At 46.8% G+C, this 20,743-nt stretch overlaps 1 protein-coding gene across 2 annotated transcripts in view; it reads left to right on the forward strand.

The window, feature by feature from the left end:
- USP45 (ubiquitin specific peptidase 45) overlaps nt 1-20,743 on the forward strand; it is a 210,726-nt gene that overhangs the window by 1,161 nt on the left and 188,822 nt on the right. For both annotated transcript variants that reach the window (XM_075340100.1, XM_075340099.1), the window contains exon 2: nt 13,929-14,037. In XM_075340100.1, coding sequence (XP_075196215.1) covers nt 13,935-14,037 — 103 coding nt within the window. In that variant the 5' untranslated portion in view covers nt 13,929-13,934. The remainder of the gene's footprint in view (nt 1-13,928; nt 14,038-20,743) is intronic.

A 20,743-nucleotide genomic window follows, 5' to 3' on the forward strand; every position in this document is an offset into this window, starting at 1 on the left:
CAGGCTATATGCACTGAGCTATAAACGCTGTGCCAGGCTATATGCACTGAGCTATAAACGCTGTGCCAGGCTATATGCACTGAGCTATAAACGCTGTGCCAGGCTATATGCACTGAGCTATAAACGCTGTGCCAGGCTATATGCACTGAGCTATAAACGCTGTGCCAGGCTATATGCACTGAGCTATAAACGCTGTGCCAGGCTATATGCACTGAGCTATAAACGCTGTGCCAGGCTATATGCACTGAGCTATAAACGCTGTGCCAGGCTATATGCACTGAGCTATAAACGCTGTGCCAGGCTATATGCACTGAGCTATAAACGCTGTGCCAGGCTATATGCACTGAGCTATAAACGCTGTGCCAGGCTATATGCACTGAGCTATAAACGCTGTGCCAGGCTATACGCACTGAGCTATAAACGCTGTGCCAGGCTATACGCACTGAGCTATAAACGCTGTGCCAGGCTATACGCACTGAGCTATAAACGCTGTGCCAGGCTATACGCACTGAGCTATAAACGCTGTGCCAGGCTATACGCACTGAGCTATAAACGCTGTGCCCAGGCTATACGCACTGAGCTATAAACGCTGTGCCAGGCTATACCCGCTGAGCTATAAACGCTGTGCCCCGGCTATACCCGCTGAGGTATAAACGCTGTGCCCAGGCTATACCCGCTGAGGTATAAGCGCTGTGCCCAGGCTATACCCGCTGAGGTATAAGCGCTGTGCCCAGGCTATACCCGCTGAGGTATAAGCGCTGTGCCCAGGCTATACCCGCTGAGGTATAAGCGCTGTGCCCAGGCTATACCCGCTGAGGTATAAGCGCTGTGCCCAGGCTATACCCGCTGAGGTATAAGCGCTGTGCCCAGGCTATACCCGCTGAGGTATAAGCGCTGTGCCCAGGCTATACCCGCTGAGGTATAAGCGCTGTGCCCAGGCTATACCCGCTGAGGTATAAGCGCTGTGCCCAGGCTATACCCGCTGAGGTATAAGCGCTGTGCCCAGGCTATACCCGCTGAGGTATAAGCGCTGTGCCCAGGCTATACCCGCTGAGGTATAAGCGCTGTGCCCAGGCTATACCCGCTGAGGTATAAGCGCTGTGCCCAGGCTATACCCGCTGAGGTATAAGCGCTGTGCCCAGGCTATACCCGCTGAGGTATAAGCGCTGTGCCCAGGCTATACCCGCTGAGGTATAAGCGCTGTGCCCAGGCTATACCCGCTGAGGTATAAGCGCTGTGCCCAGGCTATACCCGCTGAGGTATAAGCGCTGTGCCCAGGCTATACCCGCTGAGGTATAAGCGCTGTGCCCAGGCTATACCCGCTGAGGTATAAGCGCTGTGCCCAGGCTATACCCGCTGAGGTATAAGCGCTGTGCCCAGGCTATACCCGCTGAGGTATAAGCGCTGTGCCCAGGCTATACCCGCTGAGGTATAAGCGCTGTGCCCAGGCTATACCCGCTGAGGTATAAGCGCTGTGCCCAGGCTATACCCGCTGAGGTATAAGCGCTGTGCCCAGGCTATACCCGCTGAGGTATAAGCGCTGTGCCCAGGCTATACCCGCTGAGGTGTAATTGCTGTGCCCAGGTTATACCCACTGAACTGTAAGCGCTGTGCCCAAACTATACCCACCGAGTTGTAAGCGCGGTGCCAGGTTATATCCACTGAGCTGTAAGCGCGGTGCCAGGTTATATCCACTGAGCTGTAAGCGCTGTGCCAGGTTATATCCACTGAGCTGTAAGCGCCTTGCCAGGTTATATCCACTGAGCTATAAGCGCTGTGCCAGGCTATATGCACTGAGCTATAAGCGCTGTGCCAGGTTATATCCACTGAGCTATAAGCAAGCGCAGTGCCCAGGCTATACTAACTGAGCTGTAAGCAAGCGCTGTGCCCACTGTATCCAGCTATACCCACTGAGCTGTAAGCGCGGTGCCCAGTCTATACCCACTGACCTATAAGTAAGCGCTGTGCCCAGGCTTTACCTACTGAGCTGCACGGAAGGGCTATGCCCAGGCTACACCCACTGAGCTGCTTCTAGTAATGTGAGGGTGGAGACCACCTGAGGTAATGTGGACAAAGGCTATGTGCTGGTTACCCAGGTCCTGGCGGCCGATGCCCGTATACAGCAGCCTGTCTAAGCAGAGCTGGAGTGTAGATCCCACGTTACAGATTGCCTTATGTTCACATCTGTGTTGTATTTTTATGCCTGTCTTCGCCAGTTCCCCCTTTTTATGACATCCTCTAAAATTTAGTGTCCATGCCATGTGATTTCTGCCCATTTAGTGTCCCTGTAGGCAGCAGATGCGTATGTGTATGCAGAGTATTTCAGGAACCACAGAAGCTGCCAGAATAATGGTCCTGGCCTTATTTTATCCACTCTGTGTCCTTGGAAAAGTGAAACAGTTAAAAGACGCTCAACAGGCTTTACATGTGCAGTTAGTGGTTTTAACATTGCAATGAATACGTTCATTCTTTTTAGAGACGTTGCGTGCACATACTGTGAAATAACCATGTGACACTTTTTCATTTTTAGGATCAAGGTCATATCCATGGTTTTTTACATAACATTCCACACAAATGAGAAAAAAATAGTGGTGTCGTATATCAAGTGGCGCATATATTCATTGCAAAGAGCAGGTGCTTGGTTTGCCGGAGTGCAAGGGGCGGGTGCTTGGTTTGCCGGAGTGCAAGGGGCGGGTGCTTGGTTTGCCGGAGTGCAAGGGGCGGGTGCTTGGTTTGCCGGAGTGCAAGGGGCAGGTGCTTGGTTTGCCGGAGTGCAAGGGGCAGGTGCTTGGTTTGCCGGAGTGCAAGGGGCGGGTGCTTATGTTCCGCCCCGGAGGCCTCTGATGTCACAGCGGTGGTTCTGAGCAGTGATGTGGCCGTACCAGGCGCGAACGATAGGCTTTTTGTAATGGGGAATAAAAATATTTAAAAAGGGGAGAAAGAAAAATAAAATTATAAATAAAGTGGTTGTCGGACCAGTTGGCATGTTCGGCTGTGGTATTGCTGGGCACTGCTGCTGGGAAGGAGTTAGGTGGTGATGCGCAGTGCCAGAGAGTTGTCCTCTTGCCCCCCCAACTAGGGCTGGCTCCTGGGGGATGTGTTGAGGTAGGGATGGCGCAGCAGGAAATAATTCAGTCAGACAGGACAGGGAGCTTTTACCTTTTACTGGAGCTCAGCAGTATATTTGTCAAGGTAGAGATTTCGGGTAAAGATAGCTAATGGTATCTTCATTTGGGATATTCAGAGGCCGGTGCCGTATTAGCTGTATATCAGTGCCGATATTAATGACTCAGACAATGACCACACAGACATGTTCTCTCATTTAGCCAGCGTCTCCAACTGAACTCGTATAATCTATAGCCCAGATTTTAATACATTTCAACCTTCAGACATGTACAAAAAGTATCAATCTGTTTTCTCTCACACATCGAAACTGCATAGGGAGAGTTGGGGAGTGTAGGTACCCACATTTCATCCCATGGATGGCACATTCCTTCTTTGTGTGGAACTACTGATAAGCACAAATACTTTCTTTGTTCATTGTTCGTACATCTGTTCACTTATCCTTGGTAACCCTTTCATGAATATACAGCTTAGAATTATATTATGGGTCTATGCGATGGCTACATAGACACAGATAATTATGCTACTACATCTATATTTTGATTATTTACATACACAGATATTCTTATTACGTTTAAACAAACTAGCTATAGCTTAGGCCACCTCCACATATTAACACAGCATCCGATGATGGGGATCCTTCCTGCCCTGATGGGAGTTTGGCTTCTCTGCTGTATGGTTGTAGTGTACTTGTCCTCTGCTGCTGTTTTCCTATCTGGGAATAGGTATCTTGGTATCTTTGGATTTCCAAGACCAGAACAATCCAGATTTGTAATCTCTTCTGGCCAGCAGGTGACTGGAATCCTGAAGGATGACTCTCTAGTTGTTCTAGAAGTTTCCGGACTCTCACTTGCCACTGTGCTCCCAGGCAAATGTCATTGCCCCTTTAAAAAAAAAAAAAAAAAAAAAAAAAGGCTGCAGTCTCCCAGTTTTGTCACTGACCTTGAAGGCACTGATGACCTAGGGACTGATAACCTGACAAGTGTAGATGGCCCTTCCCAGAGGTTTCTAGAAATCACCTCAGAACACTCCTCATTTCACAACCACCAACTGCCCCTGACTGAAATTTACCTCACAACTAAGCTCCTCCCCTTTCTCCTTTAAGGGCTCATCACTCAAGAGTTGGTTTTCTCTCTAGTGACAACCTCACTAAGGGAATGTATACAAATATGTGTTCTGTTGTGAGCAGCAGAGATAGCCAAATCCTCATTAAGGCCAGGGCCACAAGGGGACTACTGTGATCCTCACATGACACTCGGCTCATGCTGGCAGCACAGCGGGAGCCCAGTGTCATGCGAGTGTCATTGCGACTGAGGTGCGATCGGACCACAGCAGCGGGGGGCGGGCCGGCGCTGAGGAGGGGCGGGAGGGATTTATCTCCCTCTCTCCTCCGTAGCCGGCTATTGCCATTCTCGCCCTGCACTTGCGGTACACCGGTGTAATGTGAGTGCAGTGCGTTTTTTTTCTCGCCCCATACACTTCAATGGGTGTGAGAGACACAAGGATCGCATTACCCCCGCAGCATGGTGCGACTGTTTTCTCAGTCCAATTAGGGCTGAGAAAATAATTGCTCATGGGAGCTGGCACATAGGCTAATATTGGTCCGAGTGGAATGCTCCGATTTTCATGCCGTGTGTCTTAGGCCTAAGGCTTACAATACATGTTATACAGATGGCAATACACAGGTAATTATCTTTGGCAACTAGGCACAGGGCGTCACATTTGGTTGCTTGAGTGCAAGGGGTGGCTGCTTGGTTCCAAGATCTCCAAGCTCCCATACAAATATATAATAGGTGTAATAATAAGAATTAGTAAATATATTCAATATAAATGTAGTATAGTTTTCCTGAAATGTCACTTACCTTATGTGCAGAGCATTTCAGTAGCTTAGATATCCATGGTTATGAATACGTTCAACTCACTGTCCTGATATGCGTGGCCATACCCTTGGATTCCTAAGCTACTGCAATGCCCTGCACATAAGGTAAGTGACATAGCTTTTCCAAAGAACTAGACTACATTTCTAATTGGAGGTATTTGCTAATATTCTTATTGTTACACCTGCTAAATATTGACATATGATCTTGAAGATGGGAATACCCCTTTAAGTTTATCCCTGGATGAAGCTGTTTTTATTGCTATTCCTCATAGAATATGAAAAGAACGTAAATTTACACTTTATTGTGAACCTGGCCTTGTTACGGTGAACTCTTATAAAGTTCCACAAGTTGCCTACTGCCTGATTCTAATTGGTGTGGATCGAGTGCATGCTTGAAAAATGAGATCAGACAGTCATATTCATCTTTCCTCGACCAAAGTTGGCCCAGAAACAGAGAGATTTATTCAAGAACATGCCTTTTATAAAAACTAGGAAAGGGGCATGGTCAGCTCTACAGTGGGCATACTTGGATGTGTCCATTGGGCAGTGGGTTGAACAATGTGTTAGTCCATGAGCTGATTGGTGGGCATCATCGTAGGCAGGTCTATGACGTCATTGGACGTATCCATGGTGATGGTGATGGGAGGGACGTCATCTGGTGGATCCATGCTGATGGGAGGGTCTATGATGTCATTGGTGGCTATCTTAGTTATATTTGAAAACCTGACTCATGTAAGGCAAATTGACACATTTCCCACAATACCTTGTCAAGAGGTTAATCAAGTATTTGATCTAATGGCTCTCCTCATCAGCCTTAGGCCCTGTGCCCACGGGAGCTTGCTTTTGTGGATTTTGCCGCGGAAAACCTGCGGATTTATCTGGATTTTACAGATAAATCCGCAGGTTTCAGCAAGTACAGACATTCCCCATGTTATCCTATGGGACATGGGGAGTGCTGTGTCCACGTTGCGGAATGTGCAGTTGCGAAATATACTGCGGATATCCCGCAGCCGCACATAACTGCATGTCAATTATTCCTGCGGCATTACCTGCGGAAATCCCCTGCCTTGGTCCCATACTTACCTGCCTTGATAGCAGACACCCGATCATTTTCCCTCGGTGCACAGGAGCAGGAAGGAGGTGGGCGGGGCCTGCATGACCTCCGGTCATGTGACAGCCGGAGCTTGTTCAGGCCCGCCCACCTTCTCCTTCACAGTGTAAACACGGCCGGAGTGTGAAGTGCTGCGTGATGGAGGTATGAACACCCCGATCACTCCAGCACTTGTTCTGCATTGACGATGCAGTGCCGAAGCCATGGTACTGTATCCTGAATGGAGAATGCCTGCATCATATCCGCAGGACATTCCGCAAATAAACCGCAGCATGTAAACAGACAAAGTTGTGCTGCGGTTTTCTGGGAGATCCTGCGGATATAACCGCAGGACACTTTCCTCCGTGGGCACATAGACTAAGGCTATGTGCCCACGGGACTCTGTACCCGCGGATTTTGCAGCAGAAAACCTGTGGATGTATCTGGATTTTCTAGATGAATCCGCAGGTTTTAGCAAGTACAGACACTCCAAATGTTATCCTATGGGACATGGGGAGTGTCTGTGTCCATGCTGCTGTATGTGCGGCTGCGAAATATGCTGGGGATGTCCCGCAGCCACACATAACTGCATGTCAATTATTCCTGCGGAATTCCCAGCCCTCCACTATGGAGATAGAAGCCAGGACTTCCGTAGGTAAGTCGCATGAATATCCGCAGGCTTTCCGCAGATATTTCGCTGGAATCCCGCAGCTATGTATAGCTGCGGATTCCGGGGAGCAGCTGCGGGAAACCTGCGGACGTAACTGCGGATATATCCGTGGGTACATAGTGCCGTGGGCATATAGCCTAAAGGGGGCTTTACACGCTACGATATCGTTAATGAATTATCGCACATCCGGCGTCATTAACGATATCGCAGCGTGACACTTACCAGCGACCTTAAGCGACCTCAAAAATGGTGAAAATCGTTCACCATGGAGAGGTCGTCCCTAACACAAAAATCGGTAAGGGTTGTTTATCCATGTTGTTCATCGCTCATGCGGCAGCACACATCGCTATGTGTGACACCGCAGGAGCGAGGAACGTTTCTTTACCTGCCGCCGGCCACAATGCGGAAGGAAAGAGGTGGGCGGGATGTTGCGTCCCGCTCATCTCCTCCCCTCCGCTTTGATTGGCCGGCCGCTTAGTGACGTCGCGGTAACGCCGAACGTCCCTTCCCCTTAAGGGAGGGATTGTTCGTCAGTCACAGCGACGACGACGGCCAGGTAAGTGCGTGTGACGCTGCCGTAGCGATAATGTTCGCTGCGGCAGCGATCACACGATATCGCATGTGCGACGGGGGCGGGTACTTACACGCTCGATATCGCTAGCAATTGCTAGCAATATCGTAGTGTGTAAAGCCCGCTTTAGTGTTCAGCCTTAAAGGGAACCTGTCAGGTCCCATATGCATTCTGAGCTATAAGCAGTGTGTTGTGTGGCCTATTAACCGCTTCCTACCCATGCCTGTGTTGTAATATTGTGGAATATGAAAGTAATAAAAACGTTTTATTACTTACATATTCCCTATGTAAGTGAGTATTCTGAGCTTGCGCAGAGCGCATCTGAAGCACAGAAGCGAGCACCCTGATAACGGCTGCAGGAATAGTAAGTGCTCACACGCGGGATCTGAAGACGCTGATTGTGACGTCGCACATGTAAATCCATGGTATCACGCCCACAGGGACGTGATACCACAGAAAGTATGCAAACGCCCACAGGGCGATGTGACACCCTTGGGGCTAGAGACCCTGCTCATTTACATAGGGAATATGTAAGTAATAAAACGTTTTTTTATTACTTTCATATTCCACAATATTACAAGAAAGGGATGGGTAGGAAGCTGTTAACAGGCCACACAACACACTGCTTATAGCGCAGAATGCATATGGGATCTTTTAAAGGTTTCCTTTAATTGGTTTATAGCAGTAGTTACATCTGAAAATGATACATAATCCATATATGAAGACAATCTTCATAACCTACAGAGATGTGTATAAAGCACCACTCACCATCAAAGCGCAGAAATCGAACCTACTTCGCTTCTGCCTTGCAGCAGCGCGAACTCTAATACCTAGGCACTGGAAATCCCGGGAGTTCCGAGTAAGGCAGACTGGTTCACAGAGATGACTAACATCTGTAAAATGGAAGATCTGACTGCAGAATTAAATGGCTCAACGGAAAAATGTGTTTGAGTCTGGGGTCCTTCGATGTTTTTCTTGCTCTCCCCCCTCCTTCAGGTCCTTATTGGAGACTGTGACTTAAATTATTCCACCCCCTTGCTCGATGGGAGAAGAGAGATAAAAACTACTGTATTTTTCGGACTATAAGACGTACTCCCCCCTCCCCCCCCCCAAATGTTGGGGGAAATTGGGGGGGTGCGTCTTATAGTCCGAATGTAGGGCTGCGGGGAATGGGGGTGCTGCGGTGGACCAGGTCATCGGGGGCACGAGCAGGCTGCAGCAGCGCCTGCCGTGAGCGCGTGGGCCCGCTCATTACATATGCACGCCCATCCTCCTGCCCATCTCTCAGCGCTGAAGCCAGCGCTGACAGGTGGGCGGGGGATGCGCGCTTACTTAACAGCCGTCCACATGATCACCCCTGGCAACTATAGCCTGGAGTGATCATGTGCGGCTGTATTCAGTGCCCCCCGCGCATCATCATCAGCGCGGGGGGCAGTGAATCAGTATACTCACTGGTCACTTCCCTGCAGCACCGCGATCTCCTCCTATCTGTGCCGGCAGCGCTGTGTGGAGCCGGCCACGATCTCTGCAGCATCGCGATATCCTCTTGTCTGTGGCAGCGGGGCGGCTGTGTGTAGACTAGCGGTGCTCAAAGCGATGACGTCATCGCTGTGCGCACGTGTCCACACGCAGCCGCGCCGCCGGCACAGACAGGAGAACATCACGATGCTGCAGGGATCGTGGCGGGCTCCACACAGCACTGCCGGCACAGACAGGAGGAGGAGCGATGCTGCGTGGAGCGAGGAAAGGTGAGTATAAACGTATTTTTTTTTTTTTTTTTTTTGTGTGCCACAGGATGCAGGACATATAGCAGGATGATGGCGTATATAGCAGGATGGGGGTATATAGCAGAATGCGGCCATATGCCAGGATGGGGTATATAGCAGGACAGGATGCGGCCATATGCCAGGGTGGGGTATAATGCGGGCATATACCAGGATGAGATATATAGCAGGATGGGAGCACATACCAGGATGGCAGTATATAGCAAGATGGGGCTATACTAGGATGAGGGACAGATAATATATATATATATATATGGCAGGGGGATCATTACCAGGATGGTGTACCTTAGTAGAAAATTTGGGGACATTACCCCCATAATAGTGTCAGCAGCAGATCCTCGCCCCATAACAGTGTGTCATGACCACATTTTTTGCTTAAAATGTTATTTTCCTCCTCTAAAACCAGGGTGCGTCTTATAGTCCGAAAAATACGGTAATCATATGCTGGACCCCTTGTATACTCCCCTATGCGAGTGCTGGAACTAGCATTGAGCAATCTCTTTTTGGAACCCCCTGATCCTTTTCGTTTCCCCCTTTCTTTACTTACTCCCGTCCTTTTCTTCTCTTTCTTTCCTCTTTAGATAGCTGCCTCTCTATCTCTTCTGGCTTCTTTTAGACCACCCGATTTCAATAAAGCCACAGTTATTTTATTTTGTTCTTGTAGAGACCTATTACTTTTCTCAGGGAATCACTCACTATACGTGGTCTCATTAATTTTGCATTTGGTTTTTGGATGTAACCATATAATTGATTTAAGGTGATACCAGTCGATCATTCATACTGTTATTTATCTTCTGTATTTTCTTGAAAAAATGTTAATAAAAAGATTAAACATAAAGCACCACTCTTACGTATTTTTTTTATTTTTTTAAATGATGGAGTGGTGCTTTAAATCTAACCCCCCTGCCCCTGGTCTTATACTCACCCTTTGGCGTCTTCTTTTTTTCGTGTCGCTTTGATCACGCGGCCCCAATTTATACTCGTAACTTCTGACTGGCGATAAGTTAGATGTCATGTCACAAGCCCTCAATAAAAGTCTATGAGGGCCAGAATAAGGCTCTTATAGACTTGTATTGATTTGTGACCTCCAGCGTGCTCCATGAAACACTACAGCTGCCGGCAGGTTACAAGCTGACCGACCAAAACTGTGCTGATAACAGATGAAGACTGTCACAGGTGAGTATAAGAGTAGGAACAGGGGACATAGATTTAAAGCACCACTCCAGTGGTGTTAATAAAAATGCTGGAGTAGGGCTTTATATATGTTGATGACTTGATGAAACGTCAGGCATTTCACATTGTGTTACCATATGCTGTGCTGTCATGTGTAGGTATTTGTACAGTATCTGCCATTGTAGTCGTCATACGCTACAGATCCATTAACTCCTTAAGAACAATAGTTCTGGGCTGGGAGGATGTATTTCAAGAGCAATAGATGCTGTAAGTTTTCAGTTGATGTAGACATACAGGGACTTGTGTTCATCAGAGCAGGGTTTTTTTTTTTTTTATTATGGTATCAGATATCATACATTTTTATACCATTTTTAAAATGGCACTTCTCAACATATGCAAGACTGTTGTCAAGTAGTTTATTCACTCTTCAAGTGCTTTTCCGGAATTAACACAAAGTGTAATGATAGGAATGAAAACTGTTATTTTCACCTCTAAAATGTTGCTAATATCTGAACAGGCCGCTGTAGCCGGCAGACTCTATGGGGTACTTTGCACGTTGCGACATCGCTAACCGATTGTAGCGATGCCGAGCGCAATAGTCCCTGCCCCGTCACAGATACGATATCTTGTGATTGCTGCCGTAGCGAACATTATCGCTACGGCAGCTTCACACGCACTTACCTGCCCTGCGACGTCGCTCTGGCCGGTGACCCGCCTCCTTCCTAAGGGGGCGGGTCATGCGGCGACACAGCAACGTCACACGGCAGGCGGCCAATAGAAGCGGAGGGGCGGAGATGAGCGGGACGTAAATATCCCGCCCACCTCTTTCCTTCCTCATTGCAGCCGGGACGCAGGTAAGAAGATGTTCCTCGCTCCTGCGGCTCCATACACAGCGATGTGTGCTGCCGCAGGAACGAGGAACAACATCGTACCTGTCGCTGCAGCGAAATTATGGAAATGACAGACACTACACAGATCACTGATTTTCGACGCTTTTGCGATCGTTTATCGGTGCTCCTAGGCTTTACACGTTGCAACGTCGTTACTGGCGCCGGATGTGCGTCACTTTCGATTTGACCCCGACGATATTGCAGTAGCGATGTGGCAACGTGCAAAGTACCCCTAAGACTATGTGCGCACGCTGCGTTTTTGCGCATTTTTCGGGTGCGGTTTTGGTCTAAAAACTGCATGAATTTCCTTCCCTAGCAAAGTCTGAGTTTTCATTTTTGCTGTCTGCACAGTGCAGTTTTTTTTAGCTGCGTTTTTGTGGTGACCACAAAGATGCAGCATGTCAATTCTTTTTTGCGTTTTTCTCTGCGTCTTTCACCCTTTGAATGTATTAGAAAAAAAAGCAACTAAAAAAACGCAGCAAAACGCATAAAAAAAGATAAAAACGCATGTGTTTTTGCCGCAGGTGTGTTTTTGTGCGGTCTTTTTTTGACCAAAAACGCTGTATCTTGGTGGTCAGAAAAAAAGGCAGCATGCGAACATAGCCTAAGGATACGTGCACACGGTCAGGAGACTGTGCTCTAGACGCAGTGTCATTCCTCTTGCGGACACGCTAGTGTTCTCCACAGGAGAACACCGCATCCGAGCCCACCATCAGGATTCTGAGCACAGCACGTTTTTGTTGTGTTCTCTTGCCCAAAACACTAGTGTCTCTGCAAGAATAAATTGCCATGCTGCAGCTCCGAAAGCCAAACTACGCCACATGTCAGTTTATGGAGCGTCTAAGAGAAGCACAGTGGGCGTGGGATTTCTGTAAATGCTGTCCACTGTGCCTGCACTGTACAACAGTGTTTTGGATGCTGTGAAAATACGCATACAAAATGCTGCTAATCCTGATCATGTGTAGTTATTTCAATGCCATTCTAGAATGCTGTATATAAGTGCCCAGGTTGCTCTGTATAACATAAAAAAAATCCTTTATTATACACACCTGCGGGGTGGTCGGGTCCAAAGGGCGCCGCTGGTCTCTGTGCAGCGTCTTTTATCTTCCTTCCTTGGTCGTTCTCATTCACCCAGAGGCCTCTGTTGTGCCCCTGCGCATGCGCACTTTTCCCTACCCTGCTGAGGTCAGAGGAAAGTACAGTAATGGAAAGGTCAAAGACAACACATGCGCACTACAATGCTTTGATGTGCTCTCAGCAGGGCAGATCAAAGTGCGCGTACGCAACAGTGCAATGCAGACCTGAGTATGGATGACATAGATCGCGTCATCCACATGGAGCTGAGAAGGAGGACGGCGATCACAAGCAGAGAGGAGGTGCCGGACCAAGACCAGCAACGCCCATCAGACCTGTCCACCCTGCAGTTGAGTATAATAAATGCTGTATTTTATGTTATACAGAGTGGCCTGGGCTCTTATATACAGTATTCTGTAAGGTGTCCTTCTCCCCGCCTTCAGACCAAACGCTCTGCGGCTGCGCTCACTTCCTGTTGATTAACTAGTTTGGTCCAAAGGCGGGGAGAAGAAAGGCCTCGCTGATTGGATGCGGAGCTCGTGTGAGCCCCCACATCACAAGTCGCAGCACCACTAGAATGACGCCAGTACAGGAGGTGAGTATACGATTTGTTTTTTTTTACCTGGTGCAGACATGTTAAATCAGAAGGAGTTGTCCTAGTAGTGGACATCCCCTTTAAGTTCACTTGATAAGGTTAGAGTGCATTTTAGGATGATCCTGAAATTTCACCTGAAATCCAAATAGCCCTAACTTTTTGTGGGCCGTGTATATCCTAGCAAGGGCTGAAAATATAATGGCTGACCAATTAAGCACTTGGTTGCACCGTCTTTGTACTGTATAATGCTTTCCTGCAGATGTCTATTCATAATTTATAGTGGATAAAGGTTGTGCTGATGAGACAACTCCTTTAAGTCTTGAATTACAAAAGTATTTTCCTCCTGAAGTAACAAAATATCAGTAAACATATATAACTTTACCATTTTGTAGCCTTTGATAACTTGGTTGCAGTGTTTAATAGGGGCTTTTATGGGCATCACTTAGGCTGCTTTCACACATCAGTTTTTTGGCATGAGGCACGATCCGGCGAAAAAACGGATCAGTTGCATCAGTTTTTTTCCATCAGTTCCTTCAGTTTTTTGACAGATCCGGTGTGATACTGAGCATGCTCAGTTAAAAAAAACCGGATCCGGTGGCCGGATCCGTTTTTTTATCGCATTACGCCAGATCAGACGTCCATAGGCTTCCATTATAAAACACGGCGCCGGATCCGTTTTTTTTTTTTTTTTTTGCCGGACACAAAAACGTTCACTTCAACGTTTCATCCAGCCGCCGGACAAGTAAATTTTGACAGATACGGCAAAAAAACGGATGAAACGCAAGGCCATCCGGCACAATCCGGCGCTAATGAAAGTCTATGGGGGAAAAAACGGATCCGGCGGCAACAGACGCCGGATCCGTTTTTTCATGTTTTTGCCGGATTGTGCCTGATGGCAAAAAACTGATGTGTGAAAGCACCCTTATTGTGCACAGATGGATCAGTTCCAGAGAACTGTCATGGAGACCTGCAGCCTGTCAGTAAATGGGTACATCCTGGTCTTTTTGTGGACAGATAATGATTTAGTTGCTTAAAATTGTATCTAAATATTGAAATAGTTTTTTTGTTTGCTCTTAAAGCTGCAGATGAGAGTAAAGGAGCCATGTTCTTTGGGAGGTTCGGAAAAGACGAGGCGGAATAGGAGGGCCAGTCGTCCCCCTGATGAAGATTCCTCAGACGACATCATTGGTATGATCAAAGTTTTACTAAATATCTGTTAATAGCTGTAAGTTCAATGATGAATCCAAGACCATTATAGAATATAGTGACAAAAACTAGCTATAGTTAATGGCAAAGTCAAGTCCTATTTATTGATTTTAGGTAGCACAAGGTGTTTTGATATCCATGGTAGTACCACCATATCTGGCACATTGTTAATTGGGAATTACATAAATACATCCTCAGTAGCCAACCGTCCCCAAGTAAGATTTGACACAGGTCTCTCATGGGTTTACCAATCATAGTAAATAGGCTACAGGCAGTTATTCACTTATTAGTGTAGTGAATAGCTGCATACCAGTTTATACGTTCTCCCCGTGATTGCATGGGGTTTCTTACAGGTACTCCAGTTTCCTCCCACACTCCAAAGACACATATTAATAGGGAATTAATTATGCTTTGTACTTGGAGCACTGATTACCTTCTTTCTCTCTTGTACCTATAGTACAGGAGGCTACACATCTTATCTTCACTGCTTTCTGGCTCTCTTTTTCCTTTCTAGTCTCTGGAAGGATTGTGTATGCTGAGCAGCAATAATGTGTAGTTAGGCTGCTTTCACACTACATTTTTTTAACATGCGTCATGAACGTTTTTTTGCTGCAAAAGCGGATCCTGTTTTTGCAAAGAAAAATGCATGTGTTATTTTACAGAATCCTGTCACTTTAAGTTTATGGGCGGGCATTGGAGTCATGTGATCGGGAGTGAGGGGAACTGAACGTGAGACTGGGAGCCGACATCTGACAGCTGTGGAGGCTCGTAACCAAGGTAAACATCGGGTAACTTGCTTGGATACCCAATATTTACATTGGTTACGAGCTTCTGCAGCTGCTAGGAGCCTACTCCCTGCACACGTAACCAAGATAAACATCGGGTAACTAAGCCCGTGGTTACCCAATATTTACCTTGGTTACGAGCGTCCTCCGCTCTCAGGAGGGGGAGAGAGTAGAGAGAGGGAGGGGGAGAGAGATACTGATCACGCGAGGCTGGTTTCTGGGCATGCTCAGTAGAGCAAGCAGGATCCTGTCATCCTGTCCTATCAGCATGCCAGCGTTCACATGCGTTTGCGTGCTGTTTAGTCAGGATCCAGCAATTTGCAGTATTTGAACGCAGCTCAAAAACGCTACAAGTAGCGTTTTTAATAAAAGTTAAAAAACTGCAACTCTCTGGATCCTCACTATAACGCATGCAAACGCAGGTGAACGCATGTTGACGTGAGTCCATTGCAAATGCATTGAAATGAAAACGCATTTGCACTGGATCCATTTTTGCGTTAAAAAAACGTTCATGACGCATGTTAAAAAAACGTAGTGTGAAAGCAGCCTTAGTGAGCAAGGTAGTCAATGACACCTTACAGCTTGTAATAGAGGGACATGCAGTCCATTCAAACTAGAAGCAAATACTGTGAGAAAGGAGAATAATCGTGGAAACTGTGGTTTGTTGCATGAGGTCACCCATATAAAGCCCTGGCAGCCTCAAAACAGAAGGGCAGCACACATCTGGGAAAGCTAATGATCGTGAAAAAAAATTATTTTTCTTGTATGGTGACCTGTTTTGTGAGCTTTCAGCCACATATAAATCATTTTCTATGTTCTCTACGACCTTTATAATGGAACTTTACTTCTGTTCCTATCTGTTTTGAAAAGATTAGTTCTCGGAGTGACTGACAATGCTGTTGTGTGATATGCATTTATTTAGTTCAGTTGTTGATACGATTGTATGCAGTGTAGGCAATGTTTACTGAGCTAAACACAGCAGCAGCACCTGTACAGAGCTCTCTGCTAGTTTAACATTACAGCATTGTAGTCCAGGCTGTTTAGCTCGCATGCCTTTCCCTAGAATGGATACATCTGCTTTGACTAGTCAGCTAAGAGCCGCATTAGGTATCTGTCATGCTCTGGCTGGGGGAGGTCCAGCGGGAGGCGAAAAACACAACTAAGTAGGGGTAACACCACAACAAACAAGGGGTACACTTGGAACACTTTAACATCGGTGTGCCCTAGCGCTAGTGAGAGGGAAGATGGGCACCTCCTCCACTTACTTGCCGCTGTACCCTGCACTCCTAGCCAGTCCCTATAGAGGTTTCTCACCTGTCGCCAAGCCGGAACCTGAAGCCCTGAGATGACCCCACAATAGTCCCTGACTATAGAGTGGGCAGGTGAAGGACGCTACCCTCACCACTGCACTAAAATACACAGGGAAAAGCAACAGACTGCTTTAGTCAGCTCCAGGACTGCAGCTACACCAACAACTCAGCCACGGGTTTCAGCAGAGCCTTCCAGCTCCAAGACCAACATCCAAATGATTCAAGAATAACTGGCACCCTCTGCTGGTAGCAGAGGGTATATAAAGGGACTGGGAGTGGTCCCGACTGGAAACTCCGGAGCTGGAACTAGGCCTGCTTGCTGGCAAGGAATGCTGCCATTAACCCTACAACTGCCAAAGGAAAAGAAAACCAGTTTAAGGCCCTGTGCGCACGCTGCGGTTTTGCTGCATGTTTTGCTGCAAAAAATGTTCATAACCTTTCTGCACTTCTTCCCCAGCAAAACCTATGGTAAAAAAAATGCTGTGCGCACACTGCGTTTTTTTTTTCACCAATAGGTTTTGCTGCGGAATTTCTGCTGCAGAAAAGAATTGCATGTCCCTTCTTTTCTGTAGGTGCCTGCGGTATTTTACCCCATTGACTGTAATGTAAACATGAAATACCGCAGGGAATAACGCGGGTAGCAAATTATGTGCTTTTCATTGCGTTTTCCTGCGTTATTCCCTGCGTTATTTCTCGTTTTTGGGACATAGTGATCATCACTTCCCTGCGTTTTGTAAGGAAAGTGATGTCACTAGAAGAGGAATATGAAATTGATCAGACAGTAAACACACACATATCACACTCCCACACATATCACACTCTCACACAGACACACATAGATATATCCTACACAAACCCATAGAAATCAGGCAACATACATTCGGAATGGCTGGTATTTGGCCAGATACTGCTCCCCATATAAAGTCTATGGGGACCAGAATCGGGCACAAAGGGGTAGGAGCAAGCGCTTACTTACCGATCACCGGGCGGCTGTCACACTGCTCCCGCAGCAGCTCTTTCATCTTCCCGAGCCGCTGCTCATTAGTCTCATAACATATTCACGCCTTCCCTGCTCACCGGTGGCTGTAATTTGTTGCATTCAGACGAGCCCCCACGCTGAGTGACAGCTGTCTCACTGCAACCAATCACAGCCGCCGGTGGGCGGGTCTATATCGTGCAGTACAATAAATAAATAATTTTAAAAAAATGACGTGCGGTTTCCCCCCAACTTTGATACCAGCCAAGATAAAGCCTCACGGCTGAAGGCTGGTATTCTCTTGATGGGAAGCCCCATGTTATGGGGAGCCCCCCCAGTCTAACAAGATCAGCCAGCAGCCGCCTGGAATTGCCGCATCCATTAGATGCGACAGTCCCGGGACTCTGCCCAGCTCATCCCGATTGCCGTGATGCGGTGGCAATCGGGATAATAAGGCGTTAATGGCAGCGCACAGCTGCTACTAAGTCCAAGATTAGTAATGGCAGCGTCTATGACACGCCATGACTAATCTATAAGTGACAGTAAATAAACACATACACAGAAAAATCCTTTCTTTTAAATAAACCACAAAAAAGCCCCCCTCTTTCACCACTTTATTAAAATTCCCAAATACCCCTCCAGGTCCAGCGCAATCCACACTGTCCCATGACGCTTGCATACCCCCTCAGCGTCTGACACGTAGTCAGGGCAGCCCCGTGAACGATGCTGCAGGGATAACCCCAGGTCATTTCTCACGGTCGGTGATGTCAACACTAGTGTTGAGCGGACCCGGATCGGCAAAATCCGGATCCACACGGTTTGAGCGGCAGATCCGAGTCCAACCCGGACGTGGGATTCCGGGTGTACGATCCGGATCCGTTCTCTCTTTTTTTTTTTTTTTTTTTTTTTTTTCTCTCTCGCTCTCTCACTCAACTCAACTCAACTCAACACATTACTGCTCACGAGAACTTTAGGGCCTCACAAGCGGTAATAGAGTGACGTCACCGACCGGCAGTGACCCTGCGAGAACTCAGACCCAAGGTCCCGCAGGGTCACTGCTGTATGACAAATACTGTTGGGGGGAGAAACACCTACATCAGAAATAAGCTGTAATATCTATCTATCTATCTATCCCTCTGTCTATTATCTATTTTTCTATCTATTATCTATCTACCTATCTATCCATCAGAAGGAAATGACACTTTTTTTTTTTTTTTTCTTCTTCAATGTGCTTTATTGCATTGAGTGCATTAAAACACCTGTACCAACCGCATGCGGTTTTCGGGTGCGGTTTCCCGCAGCTTTTTACCGCGGGTGCGGTAAACTTTCAGAGGGTGCCTCAGTGCCTAAATAGCAGTCTCACAACGGACAAGTGAGACTCAGATCCAAAAAACTGTCCCTAAATACTTTATAAAAAGACACAATCGTGACCGTATCTTTGCATGTAATCAACAGCTCACAGTAAACTAATATTTTGAAAATGGTAAGGAATATGCACACTAAAGCCCGGTTCATCATTTCAGTTTTTATCTTGTGCTTCTTTTTGAACACTGCATTTTTATGTCATTTGCGCCTCAGCATAAATTCAAAGATGTCCCCCCCCCCCTCCTTATTTGCTTATTTGACACTCTTTTAGAATAAAGTCTCTCATGCCATATGCTGATTAGTCAGCACAGTCTAATTGTATGGATCTCCCTTGCCTGTGGTCTGCTTGTCCTCCTGCCTAACAGTGGTTGTCCACTACTTTGACAACCCCTACTCATTCCCCTTGTTCGCCCACGTAAAATAAAATAAGCCTATACTCCCCTCCAGTTCGGTAGTGGTTCCAGTGATGGCTAAAGCTACGTTCCTGGGGCCCATGTGACATTACGACACAAGCCCCTTCACCAATCAGTGGCGGCGTCTGTCTCTCCGCCTTCGGACATTTTAGCAGGATGTGAGCCCTGTGCGAGGTGGGGAGGAGGAAGTTGGCGCTGATTGATCACGGGGTCCGCGTGTCATAGCAATGTCACATGGGCTTTGGGAACGTGGCTTTAGACATTGCTGGAACTGTGGGTGGACCAGAGGTGAGTATAGGCTTATTTATTTTTAAGGGGGCGAACAAGGAGAATAAGAAGGGGTTGTCCAAGTAGAGGACAACCCCTTTAATGTGGATGATGTGTCCTAGGTCATCCACTGACTGTTTTGCGAATTTTGTGCGTGGACAAGGGCAGAGAAAAGTCCTGTGATGCGCCAGCGCCTATAAATCGGAAGTGAAGCCACCACGTGCACATTACTGTGCTTCCACTGAACAGGCGCAAGATTTTCAGCGACCTGTGGACGCCAAAAGACGCCTGTACCACATTAACCAAGGCAGGAGGAAGGCACAGACCAGCGACGCCTTTCTCACCAGGCCATGCTGTTTAGCATATAGCGCTGGACACTTATAAAAAGTATTATTTTGGGTTATGCAGAGGGCATTATTGGCTTATATACTGATTGATAGACTACAGTACAAAAGTAGTTAAAGATAGAGGATTTTGTTTATATTGTGATAGACTGATGACAGGTTTAAAATGTTGCAGATTAGTCTTCAATGGCACTCCTAGTACAGATTTTCTACTCCACTAGGTTACTGGAATACTATTGTGGAACAATCTTGTTACATTTCAAAAAGTCCCAAATGGATAAATGGGTTAAAACATCTACTTAGACAAAACCACACCCATGATGCATAAAAAAGGATAATACCAAGTACATTTAACTTGTAAAAAGTAAATAAATGTAAAATAATGCATTCAATAATTTATTAAGCACAAATAAAATGTCACTATTTTTACTCCAGAAAAGAAGCTCAAAATCCGGATCAATGATGAATCAATCCCAAAGTATATAGAAAGTTTAAGAACTGTAAACGTATATATTGGCTTACCCGTATTTCTTAGACTGTAAAATCCCTTTTATTGCAGTCAGATCACTAGCGCCATGTGGTGTTCCAAACCTATTTAGACCATGTGTTACAAAATGTCCCGCATAAAAAAAAAAAAGAGGAAAGTTTTTAAAGAGATGTTTACACCTGAAAAGTGATGTCATTAAGATATTGCACAATTTTATAATGGGTGGGCTTTAACCTCTGGGACCCAACTGATAATGAGAATTAGGCTGAGGCTACACGGGGATTACTGCGAGTCCTCGCATGACACTCTGCTTACGCTCACAGCACAGCAGGAGCTGAGTGTCATGCGACTGTGGTCCAATCGTGCGATCAGACCACCGCTGTGGAGGGGAGGCCCAGTGCTGCGGAGGAGAGGGAGGGATTTATCTCCTTATCTCCTCCATTGCCGGCTGAGGTGAGATTCGCACTGCTCTCGCATTACACCGGTGGAACGCGAGTGCAATGCGATGTTTCTCTTGCCCCCATAGACTTGAATGGGTGCGAGTGAAACAGGATCGCATTGCACCCACAGCTTGCTGCAATTGTTTTCTCGTTCTGATTAGGGTTGAGAAAAAAAATCGCTCATGGGAGCTGCCCCATAGAGTAATATTGGTCCCGGTAGAATGCAATTTTTTTATTTATTATTATTTTTTTTTTTTTTATCCCATTTCACTCACTCCGTATTACTTGCCGTGTGTGCTGA

This window comes from Anomaloglossus baeobatrachus, chromosome 3 (genome assembly GCF_048569485.1).
Source record: "Anomaloglossus baeobatrachus isolate aAnoBae1 chromosome 3, aAnoBae1.hap1, whole genome shotgun sequence".
In the NCBI taxonomy this organism is placed as follows: Eukaryota; Metazoa; Chordata; class Amphibia; order Anura; family Aromobatidae; genus Anomaloglossus; species Anomaloglossus baeobatrachus.